Consider the following 15,989-nt stretch of genomic DNA (forward strand, 5'->3'; position numbering starts at 1 on the left):
AACTCAAATCATCAGGATTGTATAGTTGAGTTTCCCAAATGACCTGCAAACCTCTCAGTTTGAAGGACAGAGATTCCCTTTATCCGGTTTGATTTTTCACAGTTTTCAGGTGTCTGTGGCTTGGTTACCCATCGCCAACCACAGTCTGCACAGCACAAGAAGGTATTTTGAGACTGCGTCTGTATAACTTTTATTTCAGTATATTATCATAATTACTTATTTTCCTTATTCTCTTGCTGTGCCTCAGTATGAGTTATAAGCCTTCATGCATAGGAAAGACTAGTAAACAAAGGGCTTGGTGCTGTCTGTAGTTTTGGATGCCTTCAGGATTCTTGTTTTCTCCCCTGGAAAGAGGGCTTGTGTAGCCACTGAGCGACCCACCACCCATAGAATGGGACCCAGTTCTATGAGTCCTGTGAAGATTTGGGTTATGAACTAATGTGCTAATTAGTTATTAGCAATGAATATTAATAAAATGTCTGCCTTTGTGATGAATGGCGTAGAGTACTAATGGTGACCAATAGCATTAGGAACGACTAATTATATGAATGGTTAGTGATGGAAAAACCTTTAAAATGCCTTTCAGTACGCTTGGATATTAAGAATAATTAAAAATTTCATAAATAGCATTAACATACAGAAAGCAGTGAGTAATGGCTGCTTGGTCAGCAGCTTCACCTAGTGTAGGCTACAGGTACCTCCCTGTGTATACCCGGGTTTGGCCCAAGAGGTCAAGTCCTAACTGGACAAGTAAGAGACCTCACTGGGCTGCTCTCCTGCACCTCTAGGTGAGACTGAGCATTAAGACCTGAGCAAAACACCCAGGGTTTTGTTGTTTGTTTGTTTTTTTCTGAACTTGGGCCCAGAAAGAGGAATTCAGTTGCCTTCAGTAGCCATGGTGCCCCAGGCTGGACTTAGGTCTAGGACAGCCACTTGTATTTTTGCACGCTTGCTCTATCTATCAGGGTCATCTGAGGATACCTGATGAGAAGCGGTGCCTGTAGGTGTTATGTCCAGGTGCCTGGGTCTGACGCACAGTGCCCTGGCCCACTGGGTCACTACCCCCTTCTTGTTTCATGCAACACAAACAGAAACACAAGAAACGAAGCCAGTTGGTGTAAGGTCACAGGTCTAGCTGGTAAGTGACTGGACAAGACTGAAAAGAAATTAGACAATGTCCCAATGTAATTAAAAATTGTTTTTTTAGAAATTGACCATAGTAACCCCGTGTGATGGCTCTAAAACGGTACCTGGTACATTACAGAGATCACAAGGTTTCAAAACAAAGCAGCAAACGCCTTTTGGGTGACGGCTTTCCAATAGATTTTGATTTCTCCTTCTCTCACATGTGTCTAGTACAGCGTGCATAATCTGAGACCAGCACAAAAGCAGGCACAGAAGCAGCTGTCGGTGGGGGATCAGAGAGTCCTTCTGAGGACTGGAGAGGAAAGGTGGGGAACAAGGGGGGCATTGACACCGAGCGCCCACACCTGTCAGGGTGTGGTACATGCTTGGCTCCTCTCACTGGGTTCTTGTCCTCTGCCTCTGATGTTTAACACACATCCTCAAACTTGCACCCAGATGCCAGATAGACCCTCGGACTCCCATCTTCATCCCGTCCATCAAGAAGCTGCGGTGAACCCAGTGCCAGAATTCTAAGTTTTTCATCTAGATGGACAAACCTTTGTCTTGTCAAACCTGTAGGTTTATTTATTCCATTTTTTTTTAAATTATGAAAGGTCTTATTTTATGAAGGCAACAGAAAATAAGGCAGGGTGAATATATTTCTAATAAAAAAATGCTGAGGGCCAGGAGTGTTTTAGGATCTTTTGGGTTATGGAATTTTGTACCTATATAATGAGGCATCTTGGGGATGTCGAAAGACAGAATTCATTTATGTCTCATATACATTTTGCACTCGTAGCCTGATGGTAATTTTATACAATAACTTTAGTGCGCTTGCATTTTGAATGCACCCTGTCATGAGGTCAGGTGAGGAAGTTTCCATTTGTGATGTCATTCGAGCCTTCGAAGTTTCAGCTCTCGGGCATTTCCGCTTTCAGAACTTTGAGTCAGGCATGCTCGGCCTGCATGGTAACTGCTTCAAAGGCAAAGTGTCAGCTACTGCAGCAGCACCCCCTCCACCCTTTATAACTGGCAGAGAACAACTCTGGGCCAGGGGTTTGGGCCAGCTGTCGAGAGCTTGCCTACCTAGCACATGCAAAGCCCCAAGTTTAGTTCTTCGACCCCCAAACAAACAACAAAGTAAGACCAAACATGGGAGTGACCACAGCATGGTTTATGGAAGCTGACCTGATCAAGGCCTTGGGAGCCTGGTAGACCCACCTGAAACTGGCCTCGGGCTTCCTTGCTGGGCAGCTGTGGAGACCACAGGAGCTCTCAGAGCCCTAATTAGTGACATGGCAGTACCTACATGTCTCATAATTGTGTGGATTCAGAGGGACATTAGTGCTCAGCGTCATGCTGGTACCCAGCCAGGGAGCACCTAGCCAACGGTCGTCAAGGTTACTTCTGGATGCCGTTAGCTTGTTATTGTCTTGGAATTGGTACAGTTATAGTGACCGAGGCCAGGAGAACAGTTTGCGCTCATAGGTGTCCTCTACGGGAAACCCAGGCAGCGGGTCGGAAGTGTTTCTTCCTTGCTGGGCACCCTGGGCTGGCTGACAGGCTGCGTGCTGGATTTCAGGTGCTTGTCCTGGCCGTGAAGCAACTCTTCCCAGATTTTGAATTCATGTGGCTGGTGGATGAAGCCAAGAAGAATCTGCCTCTCGAGTTGGACTTCCTGAATGAAGGGAGGAACGCAGAGAAGGTGGCCCACATGCTCAAGCACTTTGACTTCCTAAAGGTAGGAGGGCGGGGCATTAGGAATGAGTGCGGGGGTGGGGTGAGGGTGGGATTGAGTCCTACCCTGGTTATCCCTGCTTAGAAGGCAGGAGTTGGGACATCTCTGCCAAAGTTTCTTACGTAGGTGATTGGTAGTTGGAGACCCAGGTTAAAGCCTTTGAAGGTCATTTCCAAAAGAGCGAACCCTGGTACGACCACTGACCTGCCCGTCAATGAACTGAGCACCCCTGTGGGATTGTGTGCTGTGGCCTCGGCCGCCACAGAACACGGAACGATGCTGGTGCTGGCGACAGTGTTAGCCAGCACTGCTGCAATTGGATCCTGTTCTGAAGAGACTTACTACATTTGCTCATGCAGTACCCAGTTCTGTTACAGCAGTGTCCCTGACCATCACTACAGTGTACAAAACTGTATAACAGAAACCTGAGGGTGCACAGGAGACACAGGCACAGGGTACAACACTCCACAGCATCAGGGACGCAGAAAAAGAAGCACGAGGCTGCAGGGCCTCAAGTGTCCACTTGCATGTCCCATTTTTTTTTTTAATTCTTTTTCTGTGTTTATTGTTTTCTTGATCTGTGGTAGGCACCGTCGATCGGCCCCTGCTCTAGAAACTTCCCTCTTAATGGGAGCAAGCAGACCCATGTGTTGCCTGTCATACAAAGTGCTTTGCACACAAAGGACACTTGTCTTCGTTTTGGTGCCTTCCCATGAGGAAGTGCTTAGTCTACCCAGGACAAAGAGCTCAGAGTACCTCCAAAGTGCTGGCTGGAGAGGGGAGAAGAGACATCAGTGTTTAGTGAGTGTCATAGTGTGTCAGGCACCTTCGTTCTAACCGAGCGCTGACACATCTGGAGGTGGCCTCTTCCAGTCCATGCCGGTGCACAGTGGTGTCGTGGGTAGAGTTCCAGTGCTAGTCATGGCTCTCTGACTCTGTGTCTGCTGCTCCCCTCGGAGTTTCTGCCACCTTTTACCTGGCAGAGGTGTCCCTCCGTGCCAGAGTGCTGAGCCAGACAACCCAACAGTCTCCTCCAGTGTTTCCATGGAAACAGCAGAATCCTCCCCTGGCTGGAGCCAACTAGCAACCGCCAGACCAAGACATGGACTAATAATAATAATAACAACAACACAGATTTTTGAAACAAGGATGCCAAATTGGTAAATAATTGACATACTGATCTGACCCACGGCTGCCAGAACTCACATACCATTCCTAAGACAATGGGGGAAACGAGGGCTCCCGAGTAATTAATTTCGCCTAAGCACATCATAAGCAGGAAACAAATTTTGCGCTGCAAACACAGCTCAGCTTTTAAAACCGTAGATAGATTGCTCCTGCACGCTGGCACCCCATCACAACATCTGTGCGTAATCAAGCCGCAGCAAAGCGTTTGCTTTTCATGTGCGAGGCCTCTTCTAGTGCCTGGGGGGGGGGGTCTAATAACCTCGACTCTTCATGGTAAACCTTTGGAGAGGAGGCTGGAAGGAGGTGAGAGGCAGCCAGGCGGAGGCAGTCAGGCTTGCGGTTAACCTGGGGGATAGTTGGGGTCGGGCAGGAAGGGAGAAGCTGTTCTAAGCATAGGTTTGGAACTGGAAGAGGTTAGAGCATGCCTATGGGTAGAGTGGGGACAAGGGTGGGTTGCATTGAGCCGGGTCGTGCCAGAGTTTCTTCATATGAGCTCAGGAGCCCGAGGGATATGTGTGCTTTTGGAGCCGTGTCATAGCTAGTTAGACTCCCAGATGAGCAACACGTATGATCACAGCTGACCTTTCAACGTGTTAGACACTCCTAGAAGTGTTGCTCATGTATTTCCTCTTTAATGTTTATCAGCCCCGTGGTGTCTTGTTAAACCCCATGTCATCAGTGGGGAAGCAGAAGTCCCAAGCGATCAAGTCATTAGCCTTGTGGAACCAGCAGGGGACAGAAGCAGGGTTAGGGTGGAAACAGTCATGCTTAAAGCCCGCACATCAAACTGCCTTTGTAGTACTTCTTGGAAGAATTTCTGAATCACAGAGCCACGTACGCTTGCATGAGTGTATTGCATTGACTCAGCCCTGAGATGGATCAGGACCCTCCTGAGTCACTGTGTAGCTGTCACAGGGCAGTCGGTGTTTGACCAGCAGGTCAGCATCTGGTGTCTCCATGCCAATGGTAAGTAAGGTGAAGCAGCTTCCCCTGCAACCATCACCAGCATCTAACAGGGGTGCACTTAGATGCAGAGAGACTATGCCTGTGTCCGTAGTCAATACAGCAAGTAGGAGGCTGAGCTGTGCTCTGCCTGGCCAGGCTCTGACTACAGAAGGAATGCACCCTGGGTGATAGCTGAGGGGCTAGACAAGCCACAGCGCATGGACAAAGCAGACATCCAAGGCTAGGCCCCACCATGAGGCCAAGACTACTTAAGATCTCAGACCTTTTTATAGACTGCTTCTTGGGCTTGGGACGGCCTTGCTGTGGGAGTAGGTGGAACCCTCAGGTGGGGCTCTATGGGACTGTCAATCGGGGTTCTCTAGGCCAGTGGTGGCCTGCGGGGCCTGTGAGTACCTGGTGAGGTGCCTCCTAGAGCTTGCTTTCTTTATGGCTGCCTACCTGTGTTTGTCTCTCACGTTCTCTTCCTGGATGGAAGAAGTAGATGCACAGTGGTGAGATGTAGCCATTTGGGGACCTGAGGGCTAAGTCACGCAGTTTGCTGATGTTTTGTGACCATCTCCGTGTGATAATCCACTCTACTTTCCAGTCCCGAGGAGGTGAGGAAAAGGCCTTGTGATTATCAGGGTGGAATGGTCACATTGTAGGGAATGAAGACATGGGAGGGAGGCCCCAGCTTCTCCCTGCCCAGGCAGCCCAGAGAGCTTGCAGCCTTGGGCTCCCGCTCCGCCCTTGGTGCTCCCCTGGCTGTCCTCTAAATGTCCCAGTAGGTCCTGCTGGGGCTCTGGCCTAATGTTTACAGAGCCCCAGGGCCCGCTGCCAAGCTTAGGTTTCCAAATCAATGGAAGAACTCAATCCCTGAGTAATGTACCTTTCTCCAGAGACCAGGACCAGCTATAACAACAGACATGCACTTGTCTTCAGTTGACAGTGTGTCTAAATATTTCATTCAAAACAACACAAGAGGCACAGATTTCCTGATCAGTCTAGATTTCCAGATGGTGAAAACCTAGCTTAGGCTCATTGCGTTCTCAGCTCTTGTGGTTAGCTGCACCCCTTGAAGGGCCCCTCACCAGTGATGGAAATGGGGGCACCAGGAGGTAAGAGAGTGACTGATGGTACGGCTCTCTCAGAAGAACTAGGAGAAGTATGTAGTTGGACTTGAGGGCTGTCTAGCTGAGTCTTGCATGGTGAGGGAGGACTCAGTCTCCAAAACACTTGAAGTAGTCGCCCTTGGTGTTTCTCCTTAAGAGGAAATACTTTATCAACATTTTGGAGAAACAGCATGCTGAAAACATCATGGCTTTGGTGGTGGTGATTGCATCACCCGCTTACGTGGTATCGTGCAACCTGTGGTGCCCTCTGCCCCTCGCTGTTCCTGAGGGAACCTGTTCTCTTTTCTTTTAGGTGGTGTTAGAGTCACAGAGGGTAGGAATGTGTCAATTAGTTTATAATTTGTTTGCAAATAACTGAAAGGCCAATCCAATGGTTTTTTTTTTAAATGGTTGTTTTTTGGACTGGAGGGAAGGTGTGGTGCTGAAGAGCATGTCCTGTTCTTCCAGAGGACCTGAGTTGGGTTCCCAGCACTCACATCAAGTGGCTCACAACCGCCTGCAAGAGCAGCTCCAGAGGATGCAATGTCTCTGGTCTCCTTGGGCAACGGCACTCATGGGCACACACACACCCCATGCACTTATTAAAAACTTGTCACAAAATGTTTATTGTCTTTATAAAACAAAAAGGAGTCCCTCAGTTGCCTCCTGATGGTACTTAGTAGTCTGGCAACATCAGGGCTGGTACCTGTGATTCTCTGAGGGTTTTTTTTTTTAACCCCTTTGATTACAAGACGGCAGTTACTGTTTTAAGACTTACATTCACTTTCAGGATGGAAGAGAAAGAGAGGAGTAGTACCACAAACATCCTTTTATAAAGAGAAAATAACCCTTCACTGAATCTTCTAGTAAACGGCCACTTGTATTTGATTGGCATGAATTGGTATCACATGACCACTTACTATGTGCCAGCTGAGAAAGGGTTTAAGTTTCCCATGTGTGGGGAAGAGGAAGATGGGTCATAGACACTGGGTTACGATCCAGCTTTGTCTGCCATAGGAGGCTGGTAGGAAGCTAGCAGGAAACCGAATTTATCCTCTGGTTCAAACTCTCTACCTCCCAGGTGCTAACACTAGAGCTAGCACTAGAGGTGCTACAGCAGAGTTAGGGCCCCCCCGCAAGGCTCTGGTGGAGGGAGAGGCAGAAGGAAATAGCTCTTAACGCCAGTGTGAGCTGCGGGTGTAACACTGACCATGGCACCTGATGGAAACAGCCTAAGGAAGGAAAGACTGGTTCCAGCTCACATCTTCAGAGGATTGCACTTCATTATGGTGGTGACTTAGAAGGGGGTATTAGAGACTCTTTCCATCATAGGGGACCAGAAAACAGAGCTTCCAGATACAGGGCCTGAGCTCCTGTCCCAAAGGCCGGCCTCTACTGCGGCCTTCTTCCACCAGCCAGGGCCCACCTCCTAGAGGTTCCCAAACCTCTTGACATAGCGCCCCCAGCTGGGGACCAGGCTTCAAAGCATGGTGAGCCTTTGGCGGACATTTCCAATTGAAGTCTTAACAGTGACAGTTTCCAGGTCGGTAGGAAACATTTTGCTACCAAGTACCCATATCTGTTATAGTGTCTGGCTTGCAGTAAGATGGAGGGGTGGTAAGGGTGGGGGGTGAGTGGTGTAGAAGGCTTAGGGGAGTGGCAGTGGGGCAGTCAGGAAGCCACTCCCACCATCATGAAGGACCTTGAGGGAGGTCTGCTGTAAAGGCCACCCAATTGAGGCAGTCTGCCTATCCTCACCCCGGCTTCCCCTCTGGCAGTGGCTCCATCCTAAAAGCAGTATGAGCTGGTGTCCATACTAGGGCCCGGCCCTGACCACAGCCTCCTCCTCTGATGGGACTTGTCTTTTCCTTCTCCAGGTCCCCCAGATCCACTGGGAGCTGTCCACCAAGAGGGTGCTCCTGATGGAATTCGTGGAGGGAGGGCAGGTCAATGACAGGGCCTACATGGAGAAGAACGGGATCGATGTGAATGAGGTGAGGTGGGCTAGTGCCGAGGGCAGGGGGACAGAGTGTGCTTGGGGCTGCTTGGCTAGGCCTGGGGCTCTGAGACACGGAGAGCCTGGCCGGGTCCTCCTAAGCATCCGTATCCAGTCCTGGGTTATAGTGGCAATGGGGACAAGCCTCTCTGGGCATGAGGCTGCTGCTGGCTTCTTTGCTCACAGCAGCTAGGTCCATACAGCTGGGCAGTGGTGCCCAGTCAGGGACTCAGTCTGTCTGTCTCTTTGGTGCCTGTTTATCGACTTCCACCCTGCCTTCCTGGGCCGCCACTGCAGGACTCAGCATGGAACCAAGATGACTGCAGTAGTCACCTGGATCAGTTTCTCAGAGCAAGGGAGAAGATGAAGCTGTGTCTTTACTTCCTGTTTCCCCAGTATCAGGGAAACTGGCTAGTTGAGAGCAGGCTCTGTACCCAACCTTCTGCTCCCTGGTCACCCCAGGACCCCTAGGAAAAAGGACGTTGTGCTTTTTCACCCACGTGCATTGTTAGTGAAGTCCCCTGCATGTGTGGGGTCTGGGTACTCAGGATGCCCAGGCTAGCGTCAGACATCCCGAGTTTTCAAGAATGAAACAAGCCAGACTGACCTCTCTGGTCCTCAGTTTTCTTAGTGGAGGTGATGGACCTGATGACCTCTAAGGAGCCTTTCTATCTGAGTATTTTATAGGCTAGTGACTCTGGCTGAGTGAGCACTGACTCAGGGTGCTTCAGGAGCCGCCTGTTTCAGAACAAATAGGGGAGTTTGTGTAGCTCTGCAGATCCCTGGGAAATAACCCAGGGTGCATGTTGAAGGGGGTCGCTTGTTGGTTCCTGACTGCCCAGCTAGCTTAGATCTGAAATAATCACACAAAAACTGTACCATTTAAATCACTGCTTAACCTATTTGGTCTAGCTTCTTATTGGCTAATCTTACATCTTAATTTAACCCATCTCCATTAATCTGTGTATCACCACATGGCAGTGGTTTACCAGCAAAGTTTTGGCATGTCTGACTCTGGCAGCTCCACGGCATCTCTCTTACTCTGCCCTTCTTTCTCCCAGCATTCAGCCTAGCTTTCCCTGCCTACCTAAGTTCTGCCTTGTGATAGGTCCAAAGAAGTTTCTTTATTCATTAATGGTAGTCACAGCACACAGAGGGGACTCCCACATCACCTCCCCTTTTCTGTTTAAATAAAAATGAAGGCTTTAACTCTAACATAGTAAGATTACATATAACAAAACAGGTATCAAACAAGAATTACAGTTACAATATTTATATCTACTTTATATTTTATCGTTACTAAAGAAAACTATAACTATAAATTCTTCAACTTTATCAAAGACTCCAGAGGATATAATACTACCTAAGTAAACAAGAAATAAGAAAACTCTAGAAATGACAGAAACATCTCGCTGCCTGGACAGTCACCCAAAGTTTTTCTGTACTGTTGGGGCATCCATCTTCAGCCTACTGACCAGCAGACTTTTCCATGAAGGAGGAATTTTCAAAGACAGCTCATTTTAAAATGTAATATATAATTAAGAAATATAGCTCGATAGGGAATCATCTATAATATATATATTAACAGTTTGTCAGTCACTTTTTTCTGTCCTGCAGAATGTCTAGTAGACTTTTTCATGTAGCAGGAACCCTGAAAGAGCATCTCACCTTTAGGCAAGTTCAGCAGTCGTTTCTCTGTGGGTCCTGCATGTCCAGTAAAGCAATCCAGGCAAGAGCAATTTCTTGCCCAAATGTCTAGCAAACTCCATAAGGAGCCTCTTTGATGCCCATCTTCCTCTTGAAGTAGATTGGTGTTGCCAAGAGCAGATGTGTCTTATTGTCATGAAAAGTCCTAAGTTATTAAAACATTTTAAATGCCATATTCTGTAGTCTTTGAAAGATTTGAAGAATACCTACCTATCTGAAATACATCTCTGTACATCTAGAAAATCCAACATGACTACAGTCCTGACTATTATAGATGATTCTCTATTGAGCTATATTTCTTAATTATACATTACATTTTTAAATGAGCTGTACAAACACAATAACTTAATCAAGAGCACAATCATATAGCAAAATTGACCTTAAATTTGTATAAATAAACAAAGATCCATACCAATGCAAATTATTCATATCTATACGTGCACATGAGTATCTGGGGTAGGAAGGGTTGCAGAGTCTTCATAGAAGACCTCACCACAGTATAAAGCCCTTGAGTGGTCAGTGCTCACCTGTCATTTGTACCTGCAGCACAGGCAGCCCTGCCTAGGTATGCTCACCTTCTAGGAGCCAGAAGCCTGCCAGGGCTCCTCCGTTTATATCCCTGAGCCTAGCAGCATATATATCCAGGGATCATAGTTGCCAATAACTTCAGAGATGGTGGCAGCAATTGTCATTGGTCTCATTAAAAGCAAAGGTTGTGCAGGAGTCTTCTGCAGGCAGACAGGCTTCTTCTAGCCACAGAAGGACTATCGATTGCAAGACCTTTATCGGTTAATTGGATTTCAGTGAGTGTGGGTTGAAGATCCTGCCTGGGCTGAGGCCTGACTTAATTGACATGAAATTAGCCAAGAGAGAGGTGAGTGAGTTGGTACTACAGGGCTGCAGGGACAGATGCAGGAGGCCTGGTGGGCAGACATCACATGACTACAAGATTGACTGGATCCAGGGGCACTGGGCAGAGATGCCAGTCGGAAAAGTGGGCCATTGTTACATGGTCTTGGATTCAGCTCTGGTACCCAGGATCCCCAGGAGGATGAGGAGGAGGATGACTATGGAGTCTGTCTCCTCCCTCTCCAGGGAGCAAACTTCTGTTAGAGTGGGGGGTTGGATTTAGGACTTAGCTGAAACCTTTGAAACCTTCTAACTAATCTTCTCTTTTAGTACCTCAGAACCCATTTCCAGAGATCAAGGTACTGAGCCTCCTTGGAGCTGAGGCCATAGGCACAGAGGACCTATAGCTGGTTCAAGGCTCCTTAGCCTTTGCTCTGTTGCCCGCTATCCCTAGTTAGCTCTGCTGCCCGCTGTCCCCAGGTCGTGCCCCTGCTGTCTCATGTTGGCTGCTGTGGCTGCCTTTCTGCTGTTCCTGTGGTAGAGGTGTTGCCTCTTCTTTCCCTTTGAAGTCAGAGTCACCTTTCAGCATGTTTTCTGAGTACCTACTATGTGCAGGCACTGCCCGTGTGTGCTAGAATAGAAATGTGGGCAGAGCCAAGCATGGGGCTTCTAAGAGACCTGTGCTGGACAGGATGGGTACTTGGGATTGTCTGGCTCTGCCGTTCATTGCTCTGGTCCTCTTGAGTAAAGTACTTGAGATAGGAGTCCACATCCTTTTTGCTATGGGACAGATGCTATCATGCAAGCTTTATAAGCAATAGGATCGTGTAAAAACATTTTCTATAATTCATAATTCATGGTGGTATTATTACTCATGGAGGCATCTCTTCCTCTTAGAGTCTTTGGGAACCTTTGTTTCCTTCTTGTCCCCTTTCTGTAGGCTGTGAGTGTATAGATTTGGACATACCTGATTGGTATGCAGTGCCATCGATCAGAAAAGCTGGGCTGGAGTTTCTGTCTTTCCCTTAATTACTTTCATTTCTGTCTCTATCCTATGTGGACAGAATAGAACCTTCCCGTTTTTTGTTCAGTATTGTTCTAACCTCCTTCTGGCTGGCTCAGCATCTTCCAGCCCTTCTGGCTGGCTGGCTGGCTGGCTGGTATCCGAAGATGCTGGGGACCCAGTTCCTGCAGTCATAGAAGGGAAATAGTTCTGCTCTCTCACTCCCATCCCTCTTAGTTGCTCGTGAATGTTAGGGGGTCCTAGTAGTTCCCGGGGACTTGTTTTCTCACTGCAGAGGTATTGGTTGGGCCGAAGGAATTTTCTGGAGCCACTCTTTGTGTAGTCCAGTGTTGTCTCTGGATGGTCATTTGTCAGCTGTCCTGCTGTGGTGTTGCTGTTAGGAACCCTGGTCTCCCTGTGTGCAGGAGTCTGCAGGTGACCTGGAGTATCCTTTGATAGCCGAGGCACAGCGCTGAGCCTAGAGTACCTAGTACACGCTGACACCGAAACTCCAGTCTCTGACTGTCTTGGCAGGACAATGTCTGTCCAAGGGCAAGGGAGGTAGGGAGGGAGACTCCTTCTCCTGGCCTTTAACATTGAGGTGGAAGGGCATGCAGTCTCTGTGAGGTGAGTTGTCTCCCTAGAAATAAGACTCCAGATGCCCATAGCAGCTCCTTCCTCTCACATGTGTCTGATAGCAGTGACCCCTGGGACTCACTTTTGCCCCTTGGGGTGATTTGCAGGGCATCTCTGGTAGAGAGATGAAGGCGTTTCTGTCTCTCAGATACTCATGGCTGGCTCTCATGTTAAGTCTGGTAAGGCTTAATTAGAGAAGCTGTCTTGGTCTTTTTGTGATAAAGCACTTACTGTTGTTAGAGAAGTAACTTGAGGAAGAGTTTATTTTGGCTCATGGTTTCTATAGGTTGCATCTGTCATGACTGGGAGGGTGTGGTGGTTGGAATGGCTTTGTCTGTGGAGGGGCCCATGACAGGGTGGGTCTTCATATGGCCGGAGATCCAAAACCAGGTCTCAGGCAGAACCAGGGGCAGATAAGACCTGAAATGACCTACATTCACCAGCCAGGCCCCACTTCCTAAAATCTCAACCACTTTGCAAATAGTGTCACATGGTGGGGACCAGGTACTGAAAGCACCAGCCCGTGGGGTGGTTAAGATGAGTCTTTACAGAAGGCTTTCTAGGTGCCACCATCAGAGCCACTCCCCAGTTTCCTGTGACCCCCTGGCACTTCTGCTCCTGTCCTCACTACCACAGTGTAAGGCTGAGGAGTTCACAGCGCTGGATGTTCAGGGACATCACCTCACAGCTTGCCCATCTGGGATCGCCGTGTGCCATGCTCATCCTGGACCGCCGTGTGCCGTGAATGCATCGACTTTAGCACTGGGCAGAACTGGGCAGCACTGGGCAGCACTGGGCAGCACTGGGCAGCTGGAGTGGTCTGCGGTTTCTGTATCTCACTCTTTCTTCCTGGTGACAGGAGGACGGTGATGGTGACATGCCCCAGGCAGCAGGCTGGCCTCTGTGGAGAATCTGGCTGGCTCTGGGGACAGATGTCACGACAACAGCCTCCCCTTTCTCCCACAGACGCTGGCCTTGCTTTGGAGACACCCCCACCCAGGAACATACATAGACTTTTCCTTGGGGGTAGGAATGAATTAATGCACACAATTATAGACCAATTAAACTACTTTCAGCCACTTTAGGCCTTGAGAAAAGTCCCAGAATAACTCCTTGATTTAAATATTATTTACTCAATTAATTCTTTACTCAGCCTTTTTATGGAGTCCTGTTTTTCCCGTCTCTCCTACTGTTAGAGGATAAAGGCGTTTGTAATTAGTGAAATCACGTATGAGTGGCACGTTCCTTTCACATAGTACAATTCCGACTTCTGAGGGGCTTTTTAGTAAAGAGCACTGTCCTATGCCTTTGCCTCGAGGTGTGGACGGGGGTGGGGTGGGGTGGGGAGTCACCCAGCCAGGATTTCCTCCCAGGTCCTTTTCTTCAGACAGAGAGCACCTCAGAAGTCAGCCTCAGGGAAGCTCCCCCTGCAGTGGAGAGGCAGGCGGACTGACCATTGAGCATCTGTTCTCTGGAGTCAGGCCACTTGACAGGTCGATGTCACTGTTGGCTGAGCAAGCCATCAGGCTTCTTCCTGTCTTTTATCCCCCCCCCCCAGCCCCTTCAGCCATTTCCTGCAGAGAATGACTAGTATCTGTCCCAGAGCCCTATGCATCGTGGCTACTCCAGAAATGTGCCCCTGCCCATCATGGTGTAGACACCGTCCCTCTGCGGATAAGGCAGAGGCTGCACTGGGGGCGTGGTGGACTGTGCCTCAGTAGATGGTACAGCTGAAGTAATACGGAGTAGTCAGATGGATCAGGGATATCAGCCTTACTTCTGGGATGCCACCAGCGCAGCAGAGGCCTGGGGACTTTTCCAGAGCCCTGAATACCTGTGCTGGTAGGAAGGGCTGGATGCCCTGTGGAAAGATTGATTCCCAGAAAGGCTGTCAGCCTAGTTCTGCAAGATGCAAAGAAAATTCACCCCAAACTAAGAAAACAGAACCTTAAGAGTGACATGCCCTTTCAAAATCATTCTTGAGTGTACTTCAACCAGCACCGTGCCAGTTCCGACTCCCTTCCCCCGAGGATTTTTTTTAATATCTAAAGAAATGTGCTTTTCTTTGTTCTCTAGAATTGGGAGCTCAGCCTGAAGTCATGCATCAACTTGTAGCTTTTTTCCAGTTGAGATGCAAATAGTTTCTGCCCAGTAGAAAAGATAATCCTAAAGGTTGATTTTTTAAAAACTTTTTTTCCCTTAAGACCCCATAGGACAGTAAGTAGCTCCCATTTCTTCCAGGAACTCTCCTTTCTTCCCGCTTAAACGCTCCCAGTAAGTCCCGGCTCACAGTTGCTCCTGAAGCATGTCTGCCATCACACTTGCTTCCTAACTGATGGGTTAAAAGCCTTGGCCACTTCATTCTCGGTGTGCCCGTAAGCCGTGCTTATGACACCAACAGTCTCCCTCAGTAGGAACTGGTATGCATTTTTCTGTGTCTAAAACAGTGTACCGCATTCAGAAACCAAAGCGATGACATTTGTGTATCTAACCTTGAGTAATGGCTTTCTCCTGGGTAGTGGTATTTGACTTTGAATTGTGAGGTTGCCCTGTGAGGAGGCCGAACAGATGGTGTCAGATGACATCAGTCCCACGTAGCTGCTACTTGGAGATCGAGGACTGGGGTGGCTTACCTCTCAGGCCACTTGTGCCCACAGCGGCAGCACCAAGATGGCCTTAGTGCTGGGTTATCGGCATTAGCCAACTCCTGTTCTTTGCGCTCTGCCTTCTCTACCTGTCGATCCTAATGACATCTGGTTGACCTGAACATTCAGAACTGCTCCCAAGCTGCCTGAAGAGTGTTGAAAGGGTGTGCGCGTGAGTGCGTGCGCACACTCTCTCTGCGTCTCCACTCGTGTGCATGGCAGTAGTCAGCAGCACCCCCACCTGCCCATGAAGATCAGGGATATGAGCACCCCCACCCTGGATCCCTGTGCCCCTGAAGGCCATCTTTCATTGTAGAAATAAGGGGCCTGGAGCGATTAACAATATTTCAGAAAGCTTAAGGGAGATCATACATCTCCCCGTGACAGGTTTGCTCAGACTAAATGAAATGTCACTTCTCCACATTTTGACTGGAATTCCGTCAGCTCAGTCTGGCTGCGCTGCTTATCTTGGGCTGATCAGGAGCCCTGATTGGACTTTATATGCGTCCTTGACAAATAAAAATGAATGATTACTTAATAAATGGAATCGGTTTGTCAGATAGGGCCTTTTGAAGCGTGCCTCGAGGAGCTCCAAGGAGCCTAACAAAAAGGGTTCTTGGTGACACAGAGGTGGGGAACTGGCTGGCTTATCCAGGCCTTGCTATGGCCAAGACTCATCTCCCAGGAATTAAAACACAGTGACCCTGGGACCCCTGAGATTCGACCTGGGGCAAAGTCCTATTCCTAATGAGAATGAAAGTCCCAAGGTATGTTTCACCTGGGGCAAATTTCAGGCGTCTGGGTGCTGGTGGGGTAGGGTAGTGCCTTTGGCCTGTTTTGAAGAACCAGTGACAAATACCAGAGAGACATCTACAAGAGGTCACTAGATCCCAAGCCCTGTGACATGCTCATTCACTTCTGCAGCCACCCATGAGAATGGTTAGTCACTGAAACCAGCAGTGTAAGCCGCTGGTTCAAGGTCTCAAGGGAAAAGTACAGAAGTGGGTGTGAGCCCTATAGACGGGCTTTGTTAGGTGGCTGGGGA

General features: G+C 48.6%; 1 protein-coding gene across 5 annotated transcripts in view; it reads left to right on the forward strand.

Moving 5' to 3' along the window:
• Positions 1 to 15,989, forward strand: part of Adck1 (aarF domain containing kinase 1) — a 97,268-nt gene that overhangs the window by 72,286 nt on the left and 8,993 nt on the right. For 4 of the 5 annotated variants that reach the window (XM_013350821.2, XM_013350777.2, XM_026781983.1 and 1 more), the window contains 2 exons: positions 2,708 to 2,866; positions 7,986 to 8,102. In XM_013350821.2, the coding sequence (XP_013206275.1) occupies positions 2,708 to 2,866; positions 7,986 to 8,102 (276 nt within the window). The remainder of the gene's footprint in view (positions 1 to 2,707; positions 2,867 to 7,985; positions 8,103 to 15,989) is intronic. The other variant, XM_026781989.1, reaches the window with a different exon arrangement.

The sequence above is a fragment of the Microtus ochrogaster genome, chromosome 1 (assembly GCF_000317375.1).
Source record: "Microtus ochrogaster isolate Prairie Vole_2 chromosome 1, MicOch1.0, whole genome shotgun sequence".
Lineage (NCBI taxonomy): Eukaryota > Metazoa > Chordata > Mammalia > Rodentia > Cricetidae > Microtus > Microtus ochrogaster.